The following is a 27,946-nucleotide window of genomic DNA, read 5'->3' as shown; positions in this document are numbered from 1 at the left end:
TAAATCATAAGTGTCTTAATAAGTAAATAATTCTCAATTATACTTTTTGTACAAACTTTTTTGCAAGGAAAATCAAATGTTGTTATCTTAACGAGTGATCAGGAATTTCCAGACTCTTCAAGCACACGCAAGCAAAAGAAAGAAAGCAATTCTCTTTCTTTTACAACTAGAAAGATTGCGTTGCGCAAAAGAAAATGAAATTTCTTTCCTCTTAGAGCTATAAGTGTTTGGAAGGAAGTGCTTTAAGTAAGCACTTAAAATTCTCTGTTTACATTAGAATGTCAGCAGAGGCGACAAATTATTATTTTTTAAGCTAGCTTGAGGATAACTCGAAGTGATTACTTCATTTAAATGTGAAGATTTGAAGGACTAAATTTCCAAAATGTGCAGTTTTTACTTTTTGAAAGTTATTTTGGTGGCCGTTGAGAGCTTCTTCATTGGAAGCAATGCTCAGAACATCATATTTAGAAATGAAGATGATATTGATTTCATGGAGAGCAATTCCATACAATCTCCAAGAGTAAGACTTTTTTTAATTACCAATTCAGTACTTTTCAAAACCACGTTTTAAATTTTTCTCATTTTATTGGAATTAAAATTAATTAAAAGGCTTTAATTTTCTGCTCTTATAGATTTAAGTTCAAATTAAGAGGTGTTTGTTTATATTTCTTTAAACTCCATTATTAGTAGGATAGGGGAAGCAAAATTATCTTCTTATTTTATAAATGCTATTTGAAACTTAAATGACAGTGACTTTTTGTGAGGTAAAATCTGTTAATTAATAAATAGAATGTTATTATAACTCTGCTAATAATCAAGACCACCAAAGTGTCACTCACTAGTTGCTTTCATTTATGATTCACTGATATATTCTAGTACAAAAAATAATGATACATAAAAGAATTTTTATCTATTTAAAAACTGCTATGAAATTATAGATTATTAAAGGCTGCTATTTTTGTGCGCAACGTGTCATTATTCTATAGGTTTGGCTAAGAGTATTTAAAAATTGAATCATTTTATTAGGGCTAATTGAATCTCTTCATTAAGGCTTTTATTAGACTTTTTATTCTCTAAAATTTCTAATAAGCAGGTTATCGACCTAGAATCTGTATAGATTAATGATATAATGATATCTAAAACAAAAAATAATAATTGAAAGAATTTCTATCTATTTCAAAACTGCTATGAAATTATAAATTATTAAACGCTTCTATTTTTGTGAGTAATGTGTCATTAATCTCTATTCTTGGCAAAGTGTAGTTAAAAACTTATTCTTTTTATTAGGGCTGATTGAATCTCCTTATTAAGACTTTTATTAGGCTCTTTATTGTCTAAAGCTTCTATCAAGCTGGTTATCAGCGCATGATCTTCATAGATTAATCATAAAATGATTTCTAGCACACACAAAAAAAAATTATAATAAATAAAGAAATTTCTATCTATTTCAAAACTGCAATGAAAATATGCGTTATTAAATTATGCTAATTTTTGCGCGTAATGTGTCATTAATCTCAACGTTTCGTCAGAGTGTCTTTAAAAATTGAATCTTTTTATTAGTGTTGCATTTATGAGACATATGTATGTTGGAAATAGCTTTGTAATATTTCACAAATTCTAAGCTCTCATGCTCAAAATAATTTTTTCATCATGAAACTATAATCTATGTATATTAAACAATAATACCAGGCAAATTTTCTGCAACTTTAATAAGGTGCTAAATGGGATTTAAAAGGGAAGTACAATATTGTGCAATCAAGTTCAAGAAAAATTAATTTGCCTGATAATAGGGTTCAGTTTAGCACTGTATTTAAAATGTTGCAAATTATACTATATTGTGGTTCAATGTGGTCTAAAATTTCTAACAAGCAAGTTATCGACAAAAAATCTTTATAGATTAATGATATATTTTTTTAATAAATTAAATGCGTAAAATATCCATTTACTAGATTGTATGTATATGAATAAAAAATACATATATTGTTAGGAAATCGAAAAAGATTAATTAAATAATCTTTATATGAAAGGAATAAAAAATAAGTGTTAAATTGAACATTGTTTGCATTTAAGTTGAACCAAATTATATGATTAAATTTTAGAAGGATTAATTTGCAAGATAATGTGGTTAATGTTCACCACAACGTATGGCAGCGTATAAGTTTTTCAGCAAATTTGAACAATATTACGGTTTTACCAAACACTAAAATTTTCAAGAGTGTAACTTACAATAATGTGAAATTACAATAAGTGTCTTAATAAGCTTTATTAAACAATTTTATATTTTAAAAGGACAATAAAAAAAATAATTTTTGAAAAAAAAAAGCATTTTTTGCGTCTTATGAATTTTAAAAAATTAAAAAATTTTATGTATAAAATTATTTTATGTATTTTGAACATTTATCAGCAAAATACTTATTAAGTTATTTGATAAAAATATACCAATGTTGAGCTTTAAAGGAGATAGTTTTATTTATCGTCATTTCATTGATCGTGTTCTTTTAAAGTATCTTTAAAATTTTTCTATGGAGCTTGTTTTGTAGTACATTTCTTTGGCGAAAAGACTTCTTCATTTGATTCTCTAGAACTATAACATTACTTTTTTTAACTAAACTAACAAAAAACTAAACTCAGTGGCGCGGCAGCCCATAGAGGGCCAAGGCCTACTGTGCCCATCTCAGTTTTCTTGACCTTGGGCTCTGGGGTGCAGGAGCAGATGTTCCGGTTAGGTGGTCAGCCGAACGCGAAACCCCCAGTGTTTAGCTCCCAAGCATGCTTGGTACTCATTTATCGACCCACTGAAAGGATGAAAGGCTGAGTCAACCTTGCCCGGCCCGAGGATCGAACCCAGGATCTGTGGCACGGGAGCGCTACCACTCAGCCACCGGGCGAATTTTTTTAACTATCAAATTAATTTTTTGCATATTAATTGAAATTATGTGTATATGTTTGTTAGTATCATCTGGATGTTTATAATTTTGCCATCAAAAATTTATTATCAATTTTTAGGTTTTTGCTTTAATCCCTCTACTCCACACCCATCATATTATAAAATTCATATTTTTAAGATTTTATCTTCCATAAAGGGATAAGAGACCTTCAAAATTACCAAAGTTTCAAAAAATTTCTAAATAGTAACGAAAATTTATGATTGTTATTTGGTATTGATTTATTTATGGTTAAATTAGTTTTTAAAGATCTGGTCAAAAATATGTTCTTTAATATCTGGTCAAAAGGATCCAGACAACCACCTAAAGTATTGGAAGCATCATGGAGTGGATGTGTTTTTCGTGGTTTGGCCTTGGTTCTCGTATGGTTGGAGATGCAAAATCTGGGATGTAGGTAAACATTCTGAACAGTGCTGCTCTTCCGACTCTATGGCAATACTTTGGAAAAACTCATTTCCGAGGAGGCAATCAAACTATGACTTTCTCAGCTATGGTTGACGAAATGGGGAATCAAAAACTGGCCTTCTCAAATCTCCAACCTAAATCTCACAGAACACTTTCAGGAAAGCAGAATACGAGCCAGCTAAATCTACTATCCTCACTGCAAACACTAACTTTTTCTTCAATGGATGCCTTGGACTCAATTCTTGAGGCCATCTATCAGAAACTGGTGGGAAGTCTCCCTAGACGCAATTGGTAGAAAGTTTCCCCACATGGTTTGACCTTGGTTCTTCATGTGGTTGGAAACATGAAATATGAAATGTATGTAAACATTCTGAACAATGCTGCTATCCCGACTCTAGGCAAATATTTTGGGGAAAACCTATTTCGAGGAAGGCAATCAAATCATGATTTAAGCAGACATGGTTTGATGAAATGTGGGTTCAAGAACAGGACCGGCGTTCTCAAAACCCCGATCTCTATCTCATAGAACACTTTTAGAAAAGCAGAATAAGTAGCAAGTCAAATCGACCATCCTCACCGCAAGCACTTACTTCAGCTGTGATGGATATCTTAGAAGTCAATTCATGTGGCCACCTACCAAACACCGGTGTAAAATCTCCCCAGGAGGCCACTGATGTAAAAAGGAAACCAATATCATAGCAATACAAAACCTCAGGACTCTCCAAGTCCATACAACTGGGTGTCCAGAATCAGTTTTGTCAGATAATATATTATATGATCCCTGTAAAATATTTTTAACAATTCTTTTATTTAGTACTTCGTATCAAAATTTTTATTCATTTTCCTAAGAGTTTGATACAAGTTTCGTGTAATGATTTAAAAGGAGTGTTTATTAAAATAATCATTACCAACGTTTTGTTGTGTTTTCAATGCATCGAAAAGCAAGATTTGCATAACAAAAAAATGCATCATATAAATTTGTTTTTTTTTTCATTTTGTTTTTCTTAAACTGCTAAAGTTTAAAAAAAATGTTCCTTGCATCAGTTTATATACCTGTTATGCGACTACAGATAAAACTTGTTCTTCAGTTTATATTCCAGACGGGAAGGATAATTTTTGTATTTTTTCATTGTCCATATTTTTACCCAATCTTGCACGATTTATCAATAGACATTCCTTTAAATTGTTATAAATTTCCAAATTAAACGAAACAATTTGTTAAATTACTAAGGAATTTCATATCCCATTTCGATATAAAAAAAGCTCTGAATTCACTTAAAGGTCCCGTGTGTTCTTAATAAAATATAAGAGCAAAATAATACATTCTTGGAAAGCTATGCAATGCTGGGTGCTGAGTGAACTTGGAAAAAAAGTCATGCTTTAAAAATCCAGTAAAAAAATATTCTTATTAAGTATTAAGTATTTTTTTTTATTTCTAAATTTATAAAATTATTTCTCATTATAAACTTATTAAGCACACGTTAACCGGTGACGAGTTAACTTGCCTTTTCATGTCCAAACGTTGTTGACGAGTAAACTTGCCATTGTACTTACATTATCTATTTCAATTTATGAAATCCAGAATGACATAGAATCTTGCAAAAGCTTGACGCATCCTTCAGAATGTTTTACTTTACTTCCACATTCAATTAAAAATAATAGCCGGAGACGTGACAAAGTTTCTGAGTAAAATTACCAGTCAACAAAGTGTTAACATTTAGCTATTTGAAGAATGTAAATACTTTGACTATTTGAAGTCCGATATTTTGGTGTGTTTATCATTTGGTATTAAGTCATTGTATGAATGAAAAACTGATATATTTTTAAAAGTTTTTAATCTTGTTATAGATTCCTGAAAGTCTTCTAATTCAATTGAAGGATATTCATAACGTATCAGATTTTATAAACAGATTCGTAACAACGAATTTATCATCTCCTTTTAGTACAAGTATGTATTAAATAACTAAAAATATTTATTTTATGAAATTTTGAATTGAATTTGTCTAACTTGATACTGCAGAGAAAGAAAGTATGGTCAAACTATCGGAATATGGTAAAATTTACCATATTTCTGGCTCTATGGGAACACTAAAAATTCGATAACTTTTACCGGAGTGGTTTAGTCATGATTATAATGAAATTAATAATAAAAGAGCGTTTGGTGAATGTGGTATATGTGTTAAAATTTGATGAATATCGTAAAATTTGGTGAATATGGTAAAATTTAGTAATTTTATCATGATACGTTAAAACATCGCATAAAAACCATTTATTCGGTTAAATTTACTTTTCACTTTTTTTTTTTACTAAATGTGTGGTAATAAGAACTAGAAATTTAAAAACCAAAATGTATGGTAAACCGCTGCAATGTAAATGGAAATATTACCGACTGAATCATTTAAATACCATATATTTCGGTTTTATTACCAGAAATATGGGCGAAAGGTTTCATTACCATATCGCATGGTAATTTTACATAAACTTTTTTCTCCATGCGAGTTAAGACACTAATTATATTGCAAAATTCTTCATAATATTTTATTATATATAAATATAAATAATTTTATTATATATAAATATATTATAAATATAAACTAATAGGATATTTTTTTCCCAAAATATTCCTTATAATATTTTTGTGATGGGTGCAGTCTTTGATTATCACATTTTGGGCCGGGGTTCTATTCCCCTTGCTAAAGGCTCAATGTCTACTCGAGCTGCTCTTTTTCCGAACATATATTAGTTGTTTCAAATTCACTCGAATTTATATTTATAATTACAACCGTCGTTGAACGGCTGACCCAATTTTTGAGCTTACGACTACTACTGTTCAACTTCGTAGCCTTGTAATTTTGAACCCAATCCAGAAGACAAGGAAACTCCTGAATCCTGTAGTGGGAGAAATTTGCCTTCGTGGAAGACTTTTTGATGGAACTAACGTTACATGGAGAGGAAAAGCACGAAAACCTCCCATGGTTAGCCTGACGGGGGACTCTAACCCACGAACCTACTACCATTGAGGATATTTTACGTCGGCAGGGTGATCCGTGCGAGCCGGATGCGGAATTCGTATCGGGAAGCCATCGCTGGGATTCGAACCCTGTTCACCACATTGGAAGGCGAATGCTCTATCCCCTGAGCCACCATGGCTCTCCATATTTTGAGAGCGGTTTCTCCTAACATAGAGAATAAATGAGGCATGAGCCGTGGTGGCTTAAAGGGTACAGCACTCGCCTCTTAATGAGATGTCTCAGGTTCGATTCCTAGAGATATCTGATCTATAAACATTCTGCTCCCGGCTCGCATCAACCACAATGCTGACATAAAATATCTTCAGTAGTAGACATCATATGTTAGAATCCCCTTGCCATCGGGCTGACCCCTGGAGGTTTTCGCGGTTACCCTCTCCATGTAACGCAAATGCGAGTTAGTTCTATCAAAAAGTCATTTACGAAGGCTAGTTTGTGCCAATGTTTGATCCAGGATTTTCCTTGTCTTTTAGATCGGGTTCAAAATTACAAGGCTACGAAATTGAATAATGATAGTCGTTAGAACACAAAAATGGGTCGGCAGTTCAATGCCGGTTATAAAATAAAATTAAAAAAATAATAAATGGGGCATGATTTTGAGGGTTAAAATTCTTGAAAAATAATATTGTATTCCTTTTGAGTGTAAGGTTTATTTAATTTTAAAATTTGTTTTTTCTGACATTTTATTTCAAAAAATCCACATCGAAACAAATATTTAAAAGTGTATAATCAGCAGACAATCTTTCGAGAGGGCAACTTGGTGAAACTAACTTCTTGGCCAATTTATATTTTGTCTTGTCAAACTCTTGTTGAATTGAGCAGTATAATATTGCCAAAGCTGATAAAGCCCAAAACTTTGTTTTTTCTTTATGTTTTCATATACAGGTTGTCCCAGGATTATTGGGACAAACTTTAATGGGGGGTAGGGGACATCACAAGGACTCAGATTTGCATAGCAACCCATGGTCGCAAACGCCTTCCTTCGCTGCTAAATTGTGTTGTTCAAAAGATGGATTGGGCGTGGTGGGTCAGTTCTCTGACCATCATGTTCTACTGATTTAAGCGACGTAGATTTCTTTCTTTGAAATGCTCTTGAAAGTACTGTGTACGCCATTACTGTGGATTCCAAAATAGATCTGATAGCAAGAATCATATGTGATGCTGCAGATGTCCAGCAAAATCCAAGTGTATTTGAGTGAGTCCGCCTATCCATAGTCCGATGGTATAACGCATGCATTGCTAGCAAAGAAGGAAACATCTTTTGTAACATTTTCACTTTCATCTACCACAACATATGTAATATCTTTGACCAATAAATACTTCAAACGATTTCAGTCTTGTATCTCTTTGCTTCTTGTACTTGGCATACTACTTTCCCATGACGGTTCCGACCATGGGTTTCCATGCAATTCTTAATCCTCGTAATGTTCCCTACCTCTAAGTTTGTCCCAATAATCCTGAGACACCCTGTATAAATATATTATTTACAATCATTAATTATAAACTAAGAAATTTTTACCATTCCAGGTTCAACTTCCTCTATTGGTGGCAGTAAGTATCAAAACTCTGTTTAATATTTTTAAACAATTTATTAAAAAAAGTATTTTAGATAATTGATTTATAAAAGTTATAAATCAGATTTCTAATTTTTATAATCATTTCAGGAAATGCTCTAGCTGGTGGTAAGCAAAATATGTAAAATTTTTTGCATTTAATAAAAATTAAGATTATATTTTTGATAAATATGCAATCATTTTATTTTTATTACCTTAACGTTAGCACCACGGCCAACTCCATCATTTGCACAACCTGCTGCTTGTCAGCCTGAAGATCAAATTGTTGAACTTGAAAAGCCCGAAAGAAGTGATGTTATGTATTGGCCCTCTTGTGTAAGAGTACGTCGCTGTGGAGGCTGCTGTACTAGCAAAATGCTTAGTTGTAATCCAGTTGCAACATCAACTATTTCTATAGCGGTAATTTAGCTACACAATAACTGTAGTAGAGTAAATTCTTAAAATTTTGCGTACACGGAACCCAAATTAAACATCATAAAAACAATTAAATTTCTTCAGTAATAACGTGGTCTCTTAAAATTTTTCGAGAAAAAATTATTGAGAGCAAGATGTAAAGATGGGTAAATTAAAAAAAATGTACTTGATACAATTAATTTTCGATACATTCATTATTAAAAAAAACTTTGTTTTAGAACTTTTATAAATAAGTATACTTTTTATCTGTTCTAAAATGTTAAGAAAGCGAAAGCATAAAATTTTGTCTGAATATACTTACGGTAAGGTAAGGAAAGTTTAGAATAAGATTTTAAAGTTTTAAAGTGAATAATTACATTTATTTCACCGTTTTTGTCACTTTTGCGTGTCAGAATTCTGCTGTGAATTACTGTACTGAAACCAATTTATGCAAAACTACGTTTTCCTCCTGCGTGTACAGTTTACGGGTTATCTAAAACTATGAAAAATAAATGTTTAATTCTTTTAAGTAGGCATTTATAATTTTAACTATTTCACAAAAGCACAGGAACAATGTCGAAAGAAAAAGTGGAAAACTGTAGACAGTCAAAACTATTTTAGCATATACTTTTCGAATGTAACATCATTCAAGTTTTTTAAAATATTTATTTGAAAAATCGCAGTTACATAGTATATTTGCTTTAAAAAATTATGCCTTTCCAGCTCTCTGACTTATTTTTAAAGCCTAACTTAAACATTGCCTTATTGTCGAGAACTTTGCAATTAAAGCTTAAAGTATGATTTTTTAATTGCGATTAAATCATATGTATGCTAAAAATAAGCATCTTAATTCTTTTAAAAACTGAAACAGAGTATTTATATCTGCATAAAGCGTCATAGAATAATTGTATCACAGTTATAAAGTAGAGTATCTTTGTTTTTAAAAAACTTATGATTTCCAGCTCTACAGCTCTTTTAATCCTAATCTAAACAATACCTAAAGGTCTAAGCATTTCAAATCCGATTTTTTATTCTAAATAAATCATGCACTGAGAAAAAAGTGTGGTTAAAACCATCACAATATGGCAAAATTTACAGTGTTTCTGACTCTATGGGAACAACAGAAAGCTCGGTAATTTTTACCGATGCGTTTTAGTAATGATTTGGAAGAAATTAGCAACTAATTATGGTTTGATATGGGATAAAATTTGGCAAATGAGGTAAAATTTAGGAATTTTATCTGCATACCTTAGATGATTGGAATAAAAAGTATTTATTTGGTTAAAAGTACTTTTCAGATTTGTATTTGTTACTAAATGTGTGGTTATAAGAAATTTTGAAAAAAATAATTTCCGGTAAACCGATATGAAACGGAAAAATTACTTAATGAATAGTTTAAATACCGCATATTTAGATTTCATTTGAGAAAATTATTGTTTTTTTAACCAGAAATGTCACTGCCATACAGTACTGCAATTCATATGCAAATTTTTTCTCCGTGTATCTACAACAAAATGTGAGTAACATAGCTTTCCTAAAATTTAAAACAGAACATTTTATTTGCCTAAGTATCATTTTGTTTCAGTGTATTCATCTTTGTTTGTCTTTCATTTTTTCTTTCTTTATTTTTTTTCTTTTGTGATTCCCTGATGCAAATAACATTTTTTTTAAATCAGCAAATATTTTTGAACGTGAAAGTCAAAATTCAAAATTTCAAAAGAAATTAAAAATTTTGAAGCACTTCGAATTTTCAAGATCATATCATGTTACTTCTTCAATCGACACAGAATTCCAAGTTTAAAAACATGTTATAGTTATCTGTAAGTATAGATTCTTAATTTATTCCTCTACGTCCTGGGCTGCGAATTCACAGAAAAATAAGAAAAATTGGCAGCAAAGCAATTTCAGTTTTAACTTGTTTTTCAAGAAGAATTAATTATCCGTCACTGTTAGGACTTATTAACAGCTTTAACATATATACACTGTAAAAAATTTTACTATATCCTAACACTAAAAATAGTGGCATCTAATTTATGCCAAAAGTGATGCAGTGAAACACCTCGAATGTTCCTTAACACTACATTCGATGAAAATTAGTTGGCATTCTTTTTGGTGCTCGGTTACACTGAAATTTGTAATAACAATAGATATGATACACATAAGAGTCAGTAAATTTATTTTTACTATACAATTTAAAGTAGAAGCAGTTAGTTAAAGATGCCCATCAGACTAATTTTTAAAATAAAATTATTCTGTAAATCAAATCTACGCATAACATAGAAATAAAATTAAACCGAATTCAAATTAGGCTTAACAGTAAAGGTTTTATTAAGGCTTAGATAGAATTAGGCTTAACTGTAATTATATATTATAAAATTATTCAGTTCACATATATTTAAAAACTAAGATACAATTATTCTTATTACACAATTGAAAACAAGTGTGTATTTTAACAAGTGTGTGCTACTTCTGCAGGCTTCTTTTGCTTCAGTAAATGTAAAACAGAGTAGAGGACAAAAACAAACTTACACCAACGAGTACTCAATTATAAACAATCTAGTAACGATAGCCAAAGTACAGCAATATTTGTTTACTTTGTCAATGCCTATTGTGTGAATTCTCGTGAGCTTGGTGTTAGCTTTTTCTATTACAAGCGGATAGATCTAGGAACACCCTTTAAATTGCATAGGAACGCTTTATTTTGTGCTAACTTAACATAAAATATTCCTTCACACAATTCTTAGAATTGTTTAACATCAATTTCGATTAAGTATTATACCACAAATTTTACAGCGTGCAAAACCATTGCGTATGTTTTAATTCTACTGAGAAAAATAATAAACATTAAACTGTGTTACTAGCAATTTTTTTTTCTTTTCTGGAGAATTCTGAGTCCTGTACGCCTTTAAAAAAAGATGCAGACAGCTTTCTAGTATTTTTATGCATACAAAAGCAGTTTTTTTTCTGATTTCAGAAACTTTTACTTAACATCTTAAGCACTTGAGTTAAGAATTTACTTTTACTTCACTTTATTTTTCAAACTTCTAATTATTGTAACAGATTTTTAGCAATTTAAGCATTTTCAACATATTTTAATAATTCTATTTCATAAGCTTTGTCAACACTCGTTCAGCTTCTTCATGTATGCTACAAACCAGAGTTGGCCAAAAATGTAATCGATTACATTTTTTGATTACAGTAATCAATTACTTGTAATCATGATTACAATTTTCAAAAATTTTGATTACAGCTGTAATCATGATTACAATATTGATTACAGTAATCAATTACTTGTAATCGTGATTACAAAGTTTGATTACAGCTGTAATCATGATTACATAGTCGATTACAGTAATCAATTACTTGTAATCATTATTACAATTTTCAAAAAATTTTGATTACAGCTGTAATCATGATTACAATTTTGATTACAGTAATCAATTACTTGTAATCATGATTACAAGTATTTGCAATTACAAGTAATCACAACAAAAACGATTACAAGTAATTATGATTACAAGTAATCAAAATATATGATTACATGTAATTTGATTACATGTAATTTGATTACATGTAATTATGATTACATGTAATCTAATTACGCGATTACAAGACTATTGTATTCTTATAAATGATTATATTTTACAGTAGATAGTAGAATGTATTTTAGAATGATTCATTTTGCACGTATTAACATGTACTGCATTTTGTACGTATTTGTATACGTACAAATGAATGTAACTAAAATGTATGTACATATGATTTTATCTAGTTCATATGTTCAGACATTTTAGTTTCACACACATGTACATACACTTATATTGTAGGTATAAAATATATGTACGTATGTATATAGATAATAATTACGTATGTATGTGCAAACAATGTAGACATGTACATTTATACACAATGAATATATGCATTTTATGCAAATATTTGTGCATGTAAAATGTATATCTATGTTCATGTACGCATGTATATACAAGTACTTGTGTTTGTACGAACATACATACATTGTCTGTACAATGTATGTCCTATGCATGTATGTGCAATTTATTTATGAACAGTACAATATATGTATGCATGTACAATATAGGTATATCTGTAAGATGTACAATATATGTATGTATACATGTACATGATATGCATGTCCAGTGTATTTATGTACATGTACATAATATGTTCATGCTCAATGTAAGTATCCAAATATGTATTATACATTTGTGTACGATTGTACGTTATATTTCACATATATTCATACATGCATTCGACATGCATAACGTACGTACATACACACATTTGAGATGCATATATTGTACAGATGTATGTACATATAGCGTACAGATGTATATACATATAGCGTACAGATGTATATTCATATAATGTACATATGATGAAATGAACATATAATGTTCATATAATGTAAATATGTGTGTACATATACAGTACATATGTGCATAAATATATTGGGCATAATTCTTTCGTACAAATTTTACATTTGTACATGCATGCTATCCCTATCTATGCATTTGGTGCAATGTATATATGTCCAATGAATGTATCCACACATGTACAATACACGTATGTTCCATGTATGCATATCCATATGTACTATATATGCACGTACAATACATGAATGTATGTACATACATTGTACATGCTTACATACATTTCACGTATACATATGTACATTACATTTATGTCTAAATATGTCTACCATGCAATAAATAAAATGCATGTAAGTTAACTTTTAATGACTCAAGCAAGTAAAATGACAAAATCAAACGATATTTAAATTTAGTTTTCAGCTTTAATTGTTCTATATCATTTTGAAATTCTCTAAATAAAAAATTATTTTCAGGTATTTTCATGAAATGTTTGACAATACAGATTTGTTTTTTTTATAAAATAATGCATGATTCATAGAAATGTTTTAAATGGTAAGAAAAACGGTAAATTTTATGTGTGGAATTAATATTTAGAAATTCCAAATAAAATTATCGTTTGCTTTCTAAAAAATATGAGGTCGAGTTTCATATGCCTTAGAATAAATTTTAAAACAAATTTTAATAACTTTACTCATATAAATTTTTTTAATGTATGCACAATGTATGTGTATATTGTAATTACATATATTTAAATGTACGCATGTATTTGTACATTACTTGTAATTATGTACATGTATACGTTGTATGCACATGCATACATTGTGCATGTAACTATTTTTTTGTATATCCATGCATTACATGCGCATAAGTATTAACAAAGTATGTAGTTATACAAGTACATACGTAAGTTGTACATACTTTGCGTGCACATATATCGATGTACATATAAATATGCATGTATACATGTACGCATTTTATTTACGCAACTATGTGCATATATTGTACCTTTAAATAGCATTCTTACATATTGTACGCAAATGCGTACAATTTTATATACAAACGTACATTGTATATACGTGCTATTATCGTAAATTTATACAATATATGCACTTAAGTACATAAAAGCATGCAAACGCATAAACATTATTTTCATATACGTTCATACATACATTGTCTATGTATACAAAGATACAAAACATTGCCTTTTTGTACAAACTAACATACATGCGTACATGTATCATAAATGCATAATTATATGTACTAAGCATATGCGCATTGCATTAAGTATATTACAATATAATTATGAATATTGTACGTACAAACAACGTTTGTGCATACATTGTATGTATAGCAATCGCAAATTGTACATTCATGCGTGCGTACATTCTATGTACATAAAAATATGTAAACACATGAATACTTACATAAAAAATTTGACTATAGTATACAATCGTAATAACTTGTAATCGTATAGTTTGATTACAAGTAATCACAATTACATGTAATCAAATTACATGTAATCATGATTACATGTAATCATATATTTTGATTACTTGTAATCATAATTACTTGTAATCGTTTTTGTTGTGATTACTTGTAATCTTGATTACAAGTAATTGATTACTGTAATCAAAATTGTAATCATGATTACAGCTGTAATCAAAATTTTTTGAAAGTTGTAATCACGATTACAAGTAATTGATTACTTGTAATCGTGATTACAAGTAATTGATTACTGTAATCAAAATTGTAATCATGATTACAGCTGTAATCAAAATTTTTTGAAAGTTGTAATCACGATTACAAGTAATTGATTACTTGTAATCGTGATTACAAGTAATTGATTACATAGCTGTAATTATCTGTAATCAATTACAGTTGTAATCGATTACTGTAATCAACGGCCAACTCTGCTACAAACCCTCAATTGTGATACAGCGTATCAAAACTACAAGCCGATATTTTACAAATCCAGCTTGTATATTTAGTTCCATATACAAGCTATTCTGTTTCATAATTTTAATCTATATTCCTTAAAGTTTTCAAGTATGACATAGACCTTCAAATGTAATACAATGTATCAAAAACTACAAGCTGAATTTTTACAAATCCAGCTTGTATATTTTGTTCTATATTCAAGCTAGTAGTCTGCTTCATAACTTTAGTCAATATTCTTCCAGGTTCTTCAAGTGCGATACAATCCCCTATCACCACACGCATTTGAGGACCAAGGTTCACATACATTTACTTTAGAACAACATGATCGATGTGCATGCGGTTGCAGGGAGCAGCCCAGTGATTGCACACCAGAACTTCATGAATACAGAGTAAATGAATGTAAATGCGTTTGTCGAAACCAGGAAGAGTCTTCAACCTGCACTGGCCCCAAAAAGATCTGGGACAACCAGGAGTGCATGTGCAAATGCAGACGTGTACAACTTTGTTCAACTGGACGCCTTTACAATATTCAGAAGTGCAAGTAAGGAATTATGTAATTTTTTGCTATTATGAAAACACGCGTGCTGTTATTACTTATCCCCCTTGGTTTAGACAAACTAAACCAACTCCAGGAAACCATGATGATTTATTAAATCCAAAACTACATCCCCTTCATTCAACAGCTGAGCCGCAGAGGCACCAATAAAATCTAAGATATAGGAGGGAGAAGCGATGGCAGAACAGCGGTCTTCTCGTTTCCGTTAAAAGTTAGACTCCTCATGGGACCAGTCCTAAGTCTAGATAGTCTGAACAAGTCTTGGACAGAAGCACTCCAGTAACAGTCCAAGGGACTCGGCGGCATACCAGGCATGTTTGGGCTGGGTGCTCCAAGTGGAGTTTATATTAGCCAAAAACATGGAGTGGACCTCAGAAGTTCTCATTTCGGCGGAAGGGGCAGTGGGGAGTTTGCTACAAACGTGTTTATAACCCTATAAAATAAATCTCCCATAAAAATTCCTACGAAATGATTACGTCATAATCTCATATAATGAATCAAATACAATTTTGAGCAGTAAATACAATTTACTTTTAACTTTCTTGTCAAAAGCCGTGATGGCAGAGTGGTTAAAATACTAAGCTGTTATTCTAAAGGATCAGAGCTCTATACTCTGTGATGGTTCGAAGTCCACTCAGCTTCAGATCGATGGGTACCTGCTTACATGCAAAAAAAGGTGGCTGGTGCAAGATGCTAACCGTATTGCCGCCATCATGCCATCGCAAAATTGCGGAGCCGTAACCCTTCTGGCCCTTTTGGTCAACAACTAGCTGTTACGGGAGTGGTTTACTCATTTATTCTTGTCAAAAACGAAATAAGTAATATTCTAGAATCAAAAATTCCGAATTCTATTAACATAAATTTTAAGTTCAGAATATTCAAAATTTTTATAACTCATTAGTGGAATAAAAATTTTAGGTTGAATTTCTAACTAAGTTATAAAAGACTCCAATAATAAATTATCTTCGAATAGCGTTGGTTGAATGTATTAAGGACATTAAGAACTTTATGCTTGTGGCTTTATTTTGACGTTCTCTATCATTGAAATTTCTTATTATCTGATTAGATGACTGATCTGCAATTGTAACTTTTTATTTAAAAAAAATAAGAAGATGCATATAAGCACTTACAAAGAAGAAATCATCTAATTTCTAATCTAATTCATTTTCTGCAAAGTATTTGCAATCAAATTGAATCTATGTAAAAATCATATTTTAATATTATAGGTATTGGGATCTAATTTTTCAATATAATAGATGTTGGTATCATATTTCAATAAAAATAGATGTTGGGATCAAATTTCAATATAATAGCTCTTAATGTCATAAGTAATAAAATTTGCAAGGAAATTTAACTACACTTTAACCTGAACCTATTTTTACATTCTACTTATGCTTGGACATTTTATTGAAATTTTTGGTTTAATACTAGCAAAATAAATAGCAATGTTTTTTTTTTCCTTTATGTATTTCTCATTTTGATATGCTTCATTAAATAGTTAACTTCCTTTTGCATTTGAAACATTGAATATAAAATTGTAAAACTACAAAAGGCAAAAATATGGTACTAAATTTTTTGCTTTACATGATGAATTCGAATTTTGGAAGCATTGTAACTATTCTATAATGCGTAAATACATATACTATTAAAAACTATTTTAAATAAGTAATAATAATGTAAGTTAAGTAGCGTAATTCTTGGGTAAAAAGAAGATTCAAATTTTTCAAAATGTATTATGGTTAAAACTAAACTCGGCACAGAATAAATTTATATTACATATGATTCATTGAAATACTTCTTTTAACTAAAGTTGATAGAAATTGCTTTTAGTTTAATTACCTAAATTACCATAATAGTTAATTATAATTATTAAGTTTTTGAGCACATCAGTTAAATTTGTTTCGAAAGTAAAAACAGTTAAAGATATATTAGTATGGTAAATATTTTATGTTTAGGCAATCAATAAAGAAAAGATATAAATTTAGATTATATTATTTATTAATATGCTCACAATATAAAGTTTTATAGTTTACATCCATAGATCATGATAACATTTTTATGGTATTTATAAGTCCTTAGTGTCCACGACTAAGGGATTACTTCCTTTTCTTTTAAATTTATTAGCTGAAGGAATTTATGTTTCATAATAATAATTTCTATCACGTATCACAAATTACCAGTTTCTTTTCTATAAAATTGGCTCTAAATTTTTTCGTGATCACTGTTATTTTTTTATCATTTTTCAAGGTTCTTTTTGTAGCTGTACAATTCCATTTTGATATACTGATTAAATTACATTAAGAAAGATGTAAACATTCTATGCATGGTAATTCAGAACTAGTGTTCAAAAATCCACTTGCAGATCAGGCATATAATAACAATCAAAAATTACACCGGGATATAATTCCATCTAATCACAAATGCAATGCAGACGCATGCGCACTACATACCCACAAAACCAGAGGCTGGTCATAAATAATTATAATTTATTACTCAAAATGAAATTTTAAAGGTGTTCGAAGTTGTTGCGGTGGCGGGGAGTGTATTACAAATGCTGCAATACAATCCTCGCAACAACGGCACATACATCGGCAAACTTTTGTAAGAATGCCTTGTGCATCGGAAAAAACTCCAGCAACAGCAACAATGATTCGTGCTGCCAAATGAAAGTTCGACCCCGTAGTGATTTCGTACTCCAGGGTTTTCGTGTAAACCCAAAAAAAATCAATACGAGACAGATTAGGTAAACGAGGTGGCCACAGGATAGGTCATGAAAATAATTCTTTTTATATGTTATGAATCTTTCTTTTTTAACATGTTCTTGATCTGCAAGTAGATTTTTGAACAATTGTTTACAAGTAGACTTTGGAATAATAGCTTTTTAACATTATTTTAAAAATAAAGATTTTTAAAATTAGTTTCAAGAAGATAAAGAAACCTTGTGGCTTTCTATTATTTTACTATATTCATTTCACATTATATTGTAAAATCTGTTCCATTGAGGTTGAAAAAACCCTCCTTCACATATCACAAGCCCAACTTAATATGTTGTAAAAGAAGCATGTTTTGTCGATTCATCTACATTATTATCTCGAAATGTTTACAATGAAATAAATCTAAACATTTTCAGAAATTCTAATGAGCATAGATGACTAAAGATTTATCTATTGACCAAGAGAAAACTCACTACCGAAAACTTAAGCATTAAACTCATTTAATTATTCTAATTTTGATTTAAATAGTAAAAACAAGTAAAACGCTGAGACCTATGTCACTGTAAAAACGGCATAAAAAAATCAAAATATGCTACTATGATTTTTAAATAAAAATACGATTTTTCAAAAATCCCTTGTGAAGACATTTTCATAGTAATAAATGAAGCACTTTTCCCCAACATTTTAAACATATCGAAAAAATTTATATTTAAGAATGTTTAGTACTTTTGATATTGTGTTGAACATTATTGCCTCAAAATGTTTAGATTTAGAGTACTATCTTCTGAAATTCTAAATAACTAATGACCAAGTTACCCCCTTTAGAAAACTGGAGTGTAATTAGAAAAGCATATACAGTTATTGTATAATTAAATGGAACAAAATATGCATAGAGTAAAAACCTTTAGACTCTCTGTATTTATAAAAACAGCATCAACAAACGCAAAAATTTAAAAGGATCTTTTATTTATATGGATTTTCAAGAAAAAAAGTGCGTTTTTTTACTTATTTATTTATTTCGAAAAAAATTTATTTTTTTATAGCAGTGAATAAAATATTTTTACTCGACATAAAGCACATAAAAAAAAAGAATATTTAATTAAAGCTTATCAAATTTTATTTGGTTTGTTACAAATATTTTAATACTACAATTTAGATGAAAATCATTGACCCCTGAATTACTAATCTGTTTATACAAAAATTAGTCTCTTATACCCTGGATATATACTTATTAAACATACATAAACACATTAGTTACCTGACAGTTGTTTGGTTATATTATGCAATCTTGCTTTTAGGCTTTAAGGTATTAAAAGGAATTAGGAGCTTTTAGTAACTCTACCTGTTTATCATTTAACATTCTAAATCTGCTTGCTTAACATTACACTAATGTTTGTAAGAATCGCAACACCTTAAATAAATCATCAGAGAGTAATGAAATTCATTCTATATATTACTAATAGTGGTACAAATAAATACACGCAAATGCTTTATAATTCTAGTCATTTGCAGGTCTTACCTCACTTTACATTTCATGCGAGTTTGGTTCAATTTGCGTAATTCTTCCATAATGCTGCAATTTTTACAAACATGAGTGTGTATTTTATCTGAGGGTTTAATGTCCTCTTTTTTATTTATTACAAGTAACAAAGAATTCTTATATATAAAGCTATGCTTTTCAAATTTTTGCACTTTTTAACAAGACTCGAGCCTGATTAAAATAGCTTTTCAAAAATTACTTTTGTTGATAAACGTATTCTATCAAATATGTGGAGAAAATAAAGCAAATATATTGAGTTTTAATGAAATTTGAACGTCTTTCCCACTGCACAGAAAAGTTAACATTACTTTAAGTTAAAAATTACTTTTGTTGATAAATGTATTCTGTCAAATATGTGGGGAAAATAAAACAAATATATTGAGTTTTAATGAAATTTGAACGTCTTTCCCACTGCATAGAAAAGTTAACATTACTTTAAGTTAAAAATTACTTTTGTTGATAAATGTATTCTATCAAATATGTTGGGAAAGTAAAACAAATATATTGAGTTTTAATGAAATTTGTACGTCTTTCCCACTGCACCGAAAAGTTAACATTACTTTAAGTTAAAAATTACTTTTGTTGATAAATGTATTCTATCAAATATGTGGGGAAAATAAAACAAATATATTGAGTTTTAATGAAATTTGAACGTCTTTCCCACTGCATAGAAAAGTTAACATTACTTTAAGTTAAAAATTACTTTTGTTGATAAATGTATTCTATCAAATATGTGGGGAAAATAAAACAAATATATTGAGTTTTAATGAAATTTGAACGTCTTTCTCACTGCACAGAAAAGTTAACTTAATATAAGTCTGAAACAAACATAAAAACATATTAAAAAAGATTCATAAAATTTGATAAACCTCTGCTATAAACATTTATAAATATAATCTTAAACTGGACTCATATGTTTATTAGTTTACCTCTTTGATTACTTTTCAGCTTTAATTTCTTTTATATGACGTTTTATTTTATAACTGTCATTGAACAACTGATCTGTTTTTGAGTTTGCAACTGTCAATGCTCAATTCCATGGACTAGTAATTTTGAACCCAACCCAGAAGACAAGAGAACTTCTGGATCCAGTATTAGAACTAACTAGCCTGCACGAAGAGCGTTTTGGTGAAACTAACTCGCCTTTGCGCAAGATAGTGAGAAAAAACACAAAAATCTCTCATGGTTGACCTTATGACAAGGGGATTTTAACCCATGATCCATCTTCAACTGGTAATGTTTCACACTAGTATTGTGGTTGATGCGAGTCGGAAGCAGATTTCAAATTGACCAGTCATCGCTGAGATTCGCTCCCGGCCGGCATATTGGCGAACGCTCAATCCCCTGAGCCATCCCAGAGTTTCAAATTCATTGTTGCTTCCCATATTGGGTAACAAAGGCCACAAATTGACTTTTACCCCAGCCCCTGGGGCTCGGAATCAGACTAAGGTTTGGGGCCCAGAGGGACACTTGAATTTGGGAGCATTAAAATAGTGACTTATTTTCGATTTCGAAAAAATATTAAGAAAAACTGCTTGATTTACGCAATTTGTTAGAAATTTTAAACATTCCTATACAAGCTAAATATATTATGGTTAATTTTTAGAATTTATTTTTTAATTGATTCCTTAAATGTCCGATTCTAGCAAACTCGGCAACAAATTAAAGCCTTACTTCTTTTAGTCCGTATTATTATCTATAAAATGCCTAACCTAAAACAAGCTTTTTCAGCTTCTGAAAAAATAAAAAATAAAATAAATCTAACTTTTAACAATCAAAAAGAAATTTTATCGTAGCTTAAATTATTAAAACCGCAAAAAATTAAATCGACAAAAGACGAGATTTGTTTGATTTTACCTTTTTCTAACTATCTAAACTTCCTGAAAAATGTTTTAACAAATTTTTCTTTACTCTTTTATTTTACCCAATTACAGTTTAAAGCTACTCCTATATTATCAATAACAAACAAAATCCAAATATTGAATTTTTACAACTGGCTTAAGTTATCTCATATTACAGGACAACTTAAGCAACTATGTTTTTTTATTTATTTATTATTGTTTGACTCAATGTACAAAGTATGCATGTTTTTTAAATTTTTAGGCATGTAATCATAAAGAGTAACTGTAAACTCAAGTTTTACAACAATTAATTCCTCTCAGAAGTAAGTGCTCGGCTAAAAATAATAATACTTATTTCATTTTTATTAATCTGAATAAAATTCTCAATTTTATTAGGTCATATTTGATCCTTTACAGTAATATAGCTGCTCTCAGCTATCAATTCCTATTGAATATCAACCAAACTGTTAAATAAAAAATATAAACCTGAGAAAGGAAGAAAAAAAATCATTTACTAAAAAGAGCCGCGATAGCAATGGGGATAGTGAGTTCGTCTTCCAAGCAGGTAACCCAGGTTTGAGTCCTAGCGATGGTAAGTCAATACAAATCCTGCTTTCAGTTTGCATTGAACACTGTGCTGACGTAAAATATTTTCAGTGGTGGACGGATCATGAGTTAGAGTCCCCTTGCAATCGGACTAAACATGGGAGGTTTTCATAGTTTTTACCTCCATATAACGCAAACGAAAGTTAATTCTACTAGAAATTCCTTCAGCATTGCTCCATTGCTCGATTTTGATGTTCTCTCGTCTTCTTGGTTGGATTCAAAATTACAAGGCTACGGAGTTGAACATTGATAACCATAAATCCAAATGTGGATCGGTTGTTCCAAAGCCGGTTATAAAAAAAATGTCTAAATAAAAATATAAAGAGTAAAATATAATATTTTGAAATCCTATGAACAAATATCGAAACAAAAAATAATTAATTTGGTTATATTTATTTTATTTTAAAACTGTATTTCTTCCAAAGGTTACAGATTTATTACACAAAAAAGTTAAAGTGAACTGCGGTTTATTGAGCTAATAAAACTGTAAAAAATTAACAGACAGAAATAAAACTTATCAAACTTACCACAGACTCGCCGATTATAAGGTAGTGAAAAATATATTTCATAAAATTTCAATAGCACTCTTTGGCTCTCTTAGTTTTAATTAGTATTCTAAGCATTAAACAAATTTAAATATATAAAAAATATATATATTAAGAAAGAAAATTTCAGCTTAGCTTTAGGAATTTTTTCTGCTTATAAGACTTTATTTAATAAACTCGAAAAAATTAGTTATTTAATTTTGGGCATTTTTTTAATCAAGTATCTTCTTTGTTAAGAAAAATAAAAAGACGCTAATAACTTCTTGCTCCTAAAATGTTATAGTCTGCCATCTAGTGATATCAAACGAAACTATAAGACATTGAATCATTAAAAAAAAAATTAGTACTTTTTCAGCAATTTTAACTACAGCTGTCAATTTTCTCGTAAAGGAGGTTAGACAAATTGAAAAAAATATTAGTATGATCTGTATTAAATAAAATATTATTAATTGTTCAATGAATGTTTCAGTTACGTTAATGTTAATCTCATTTTGTTTGCATTTTAATGTAGATTTTTACTTTTTCTACTTTCAATAATAAAATATACACATAATTACGTTTTAGTTATTTAAATTACAAAAATTCGTAAAAAGATTAAATCTTTTTTGTTTAAATAAATGTCAAGATACGTTTTATTTATATTTATAGTTTATTATTTTATGCTTTTTACTATAACTGAAATATATTATCAGTATATTTTCTTTAAAATTAATAGAAACGAAACCAGATCGTTTCGATTACTTTTTTTTTCACTTTATTGTTCAAAACTTGCAGAACGAAAAACCGTAGTAGAGAAACTTATCCAAATTTAAATTACAAATATCATCAAAACTACATAAAGTTTGTTACTAATTATTGTTTTCATACGCAGTGTAAGCAGAAAACTCTTTGCGCAGCATTAATGTATTTTCAAACTTTTACCTCAAGCGCTATGACTAATGTAAAAGAACTAACTGAATTACTCTTAACTCATACGTTTTGGTTGTAAATTATTTTCTAAAATAAAGTCTATTCTATAACTATTAACCTTAAAAATGCATGTGTTTCTTTTTTAATATATGAACAAATAGATCCCAAACCCGAAAAAAGAAAATTAAATTTGATTTTTTATTTAAATTTCTTAATAATTATTATTCTTATTTTTCTTATTCTTAATATAAATTTTAATTCTTAAGCAAAAGTATGATTTTGTGATAATATTTAGTGTATCTGGTTCTTTAGCATCATATCATTTAATGAATTTTTAAGCTGAATAGGACTTTTCTGGACTAGCGGAGATGATGTTCTGCATTTTCCTAGTACAATGCGCAAAAAAATACCAAAATGACTTTTAATCTAATAATCGGAATTTCACCTACTAGGATTCAATCTTAATAGTTCAAGTTTTTAGTCTTAACAAATGATCATAAATTTTTTTTTCTTTGTTTAACCATAAGTAGCGAAAAAATAGAAATGTTAAAGAGGATTTTGAAAATATGAAAATCTACTTATAATAAAAAGAAAGATTGGAATGTAAACAATATTTAACGAAGATTTTGTGAAAATAGAATTATTCCTTAGAAAAGGTGATTTCATTAGCTCGTTTTCCGTTTTTTTTTGGGGGGGGGGTCTAGAGGGACGTTAAGAATATGAAGCCTAAACCCCAACACGAAATTTAAGTAAAAAATATAGGTTACTTCCCTAGTAAAATAATTAACTAAAAAATATGGCGTACTTTAAAAACAGTGGCTAAATTACTATAAATTCACACATTCTAGCAATCGACAACTATAAATCTATGGGCACATATCCATAGGCTCATTCTATAAATTCAATTTTTAATTACTACATATTTAATTGTGACTTAGTTAGCAACTTATCGTTTAACTATGTGCAACTGTTGTTTAAATTAAACTTCGTTCCAATTTTAAAAGCATAAAGTTGTGACTACCTAAATAAAAACATTCAGGATATCTTAATAAAAATACCAGCTAAATTTCACATAGTACAAATTCAATCTTTCAATACCTGAAATTTAGCGTTTACTTATAAAGTGTCTACTTTATAAGTCATTCAAAATTCTTTGCAGTTTTAAAAATATAACCATTTACCATAATTAAAACATTATCTTTACATAGCATAAATTAAGTTTTTCGTTATCATGTATTAAGTAGTTATTTAAAAGACATACTACTCATTACTCAACTATATGCATATGTCTTCAAAGTTCTTTGAATTTTAAAAGTATAAAAATAGGACTACAATTACTAAAATATTTCATAAGTTTTGCATAATATATAATTCAATTTTCCATTACCACTTATGGTTGAAATTTGAAAGATATACTATTTGTCCCGCACAACTATCAGTAATTGTCATTTAAAATTCTTTGCACTTTTCAAAATATAAATTCTGCAATAGCTAAATAACATACTCAGAAATACTAAGAAATATTTAATGTCTCTATTAAATATTTTATGGTAAAACGATAAGCATATACCAAGTAAGAATATCCGTTATCATAAGTTTACTATGTCAACATATTTATTTTCATTTTTAACCAATAAAGTGCACTTAAGCATATGAAGTAAAATCAAGTCGACATTCTTCAATATTCTTAGTTTAACAAACGAAAATCATATCGCATAATTTTTGGTGATATAAATAAGAAACTTGTAAGAAGATAAGAAGAGAAGGTTTCTTTTAAATGGGGATACCTAACAGGAGATTGTCACCAATCATAATAAAAATTCTCAGCTAATGCTAAAGCTATCCAAGCAAAAATTTAACTCATGCCTTAAAATCAAATTAAAATATCAGTTTTTGATACAGAGGTTTTCGTATTAATAAATTTAATTTAAATACAGTTTTAAGAATAGTTGAACTGTTTATAATTACCTAATAATCAAATTAAAATATCAATTTTTGATACAGAGATTTTCGTATTAATAAATTTAATTTAAATGCCGTTTTAAGAATAGTTGAACTGTTTATAATTATCTAATAATCCAAGTGATGATTGTAAAGCAACACAACATTTATATTTTCTCCTAAATTATCTTTTAATTTGAGAAGAATTCTTTGGTTTAAAACAATATGGCAATGAAACTTTTCTCTTAACTAATTTTTTAGATTTTGTCTTTGGCGTTCATTTGGCAATAAACAAACTCTTTTTTTTTTAAATTTACACACGATTGAATTTTTACATTGTGTGTGGAACTAAGGCTTATGAGGACAGCTAGAATATTTATCTTATTTATTATAATTTAGGACCAGGTTAGCCCAGTGGTCAGAGAATCGTCCGGAGGGCGGGGTTCAATCCTCGACTCCACTAAAGAAGTCTAATCGAGTACAATACGATTTACGTGAAATCAAAAGTCCTGTAGTCGATTGCTCATCAGTACAATGGGTATAGAGATCTGGAGAACATTTCTTACTATACAGGAATTGTGGAAGTGGCCTCAAGAATAAGTGTTGCTGCTATCTATCCTAGAGGTTCTCAGCTAAATCGTACTTTCACCCTTACGGTGCTCTCTTGTCAGATGATAGCAGCACCTTCCAGACTTATTTCGCAAAGACAAATGACTAGAGTGCTTCGCTTGTCTAAGTGTCACGAAGATCAACGCAACAACACTCCTTTTTTTCTTTGAATTTCGGCATATTTGCGAAACTAAATGTATTACACTTTGATGCGCAATTGCATGACAACACACTTAATAGTTAACTAAAAAATTAATAAAACAAGGTTTTTATGGTAAAAAAATTATCTGGAAAATATATCCCAGTTATATATTAAGGAGAGCTGTTTGAAATTTTGACTTATTTTATCTTTTTTCACATCAGTTAGGACATGGGAGTACCAGTCAAGGCTTTGATCATATCACCTGAAAAATATCACCCTTAGGCCATACTTAGGTTCTTGGCCATAACGTGAATCAGTTTTTGACTGATTTAAAACTGTTTTACTGGATTGAAGTAGAACTTCAAACTAGTTCGTCATGTAGACTAATAATTTCAAATATTATATTTCTGAAGAAAAAAAAATATTTACTTTACATGAAACAAATAAATAGTAATAAACTAAATGTTTGAAAAGAAAAATATTTGTTTCTAAGTATAGTTTAAACTTAAGCTTTAATTTACGTGTCGCTTACTATTATTTTCATATTTTACAATACATTTAATAAAAATATAATATGAACTAATTATACATTACATTCAACAGTAAAAAATATTACTTTTAGTTGGTTATTTTAATAATTAACGAATTCATAGAAGATATGCAATTACAGCAATCTTTTATTTCAGAAAAATGAACTTTTTAAAATTTCTATTAGAATAAAAAAACTTTTTTTAAAAAAATATTGCATTTTTTTTTCAGGTGTGAAGTACTGCGAAGCACTTTAAATGCTCCAAGTTTGGATCGTAATAACATTACAAGCAACGCAACTGTTCATTGAAGTCATGATAAAAGAATGATCAAAAAATATCAAAAATAAAATATTTAGATTTTATAGTCAACCATTGGTATTTTTACTTTCTATCAAATTCATTTTTTAATTAAAAAAAAATGCAAAATAAACAAATACTTTGCCTGTTTAATGTCTGCAACTGTGTAGGATAGACAGAAACTGTCCTTAGAAAATTAGAAAGTGGTGACAAAGTGTTAACAGAAAGTTAAAAAAAAAAAATTATTAGCTTCCATTATAATTTTAAAAATAAAAAAATTTCGATTTCGTAGCTAGATATATTTATTTGGAAAAATTAAGCGCAATGGTGGACACGAATTTATAAAAATGCATTTTATATCTAACATTTTCTAACATTATTAAAAAATTTTAAGGACACTATGAGCACTGCAAAACAATAACCTAAGATACTACGATTTTCATAAAAAAAAAAAAAAAAACAATTTAGTTGTTAACAATTTTTAGTTTTAAGTACGTACTCTAGTTAGAAGTAAGATATATTAATTAAAACTATTGTTCTGAATAGACATTTAAAGTTGTGTTTTGAAAATTAAAAATTATTGTAGTTTTTTTTATTTAATTTTAAAAATGATACGCATACAATGGTACAACAACTTATGATAATTGACCTATGATAATATGACAACCTATCCTATGAACAACCTATGATAATATGACAACCTATCCTATGAACAACCTATGATAATATGACCAAACAAAATGATACAACAACCTATTAGACTAAAGTTATTTGTTGCAATACAGTAGGAATAGAGGTATTTATTAAATTATCAAATACCCTTGAAACTCCAGATGAGAAATGTAAATACAATGTGATGAGCAAAATATTATAATGTACCAAGGTTAGAACGTTTGAAATTACTTATAAGGCGACAGTCTACTTTTCTTTCTAAAAAACGTAAAAAATAACTACCTAACTATCAAAAAATATTAGAAATTTAGTAAAAAAACTGAATTTTAAAAAAAAATTATCAGGTAAGGAAATAAGTTGCAAGCATGGGCT

General features: G+C 29.1%; 1 protein-coding gene across 1 annotated transcript; it reads left to right on the top strand.

The window, feature by feature from the left end:
- The first annotated feature begins 180 nt into the window (after nucleotides 1-180).
- LOC107445908 (uncharacterized) lies at nucleotides 181-26,974 on the top strand. Its single transcript, XM_016060398.3, has 7 exons — nucleotides 181-520; nucleotides 5,199-5,298; nucleotides 7,907-7,930; nucleotides 8,044-8,061; nucleotides 8,159-8,352; nucleotides 14,915-15,213; nucleotides 26,835-26,974. The coding sequence occupies exons 1-7, from the start codon at nucleotides 383-385 to the stop codon at nucleotides 26,911-26,913; spliced, it is 852 nt and encodes a 283-aa protein (XP_015915884.1). The 5' UTR covers nucleotides 181-382; the 3' UTR covers nucleotides 26,914-26,974.
- The last annotated feature ends 972 nt before the right edge of the window (nucleotides 26,975-27,946 follow it).

This window comes from Parasteatoda tepidariorum, chromosome 11 (assembly GCF_982258835.1).
Source record: "Parasteatoda tepidariorum strain Cologne lab strain chromosome 11, Ptep-v5.0, whole genome shotgun sequence".
In the NCBI taxonomy this organism is placed as follows: Eukaryota; Metazoa; Arthropoda; class Arachnida; order Araneae; family Theridiidae; genus Parasteatoda; species Parasteatoda tepidariorum.
The sequence above is the reverse complement of the archived record's forward strand: the minus strand, read 5'-3'. Positions and strand labels throughout refer to the sequence as shown.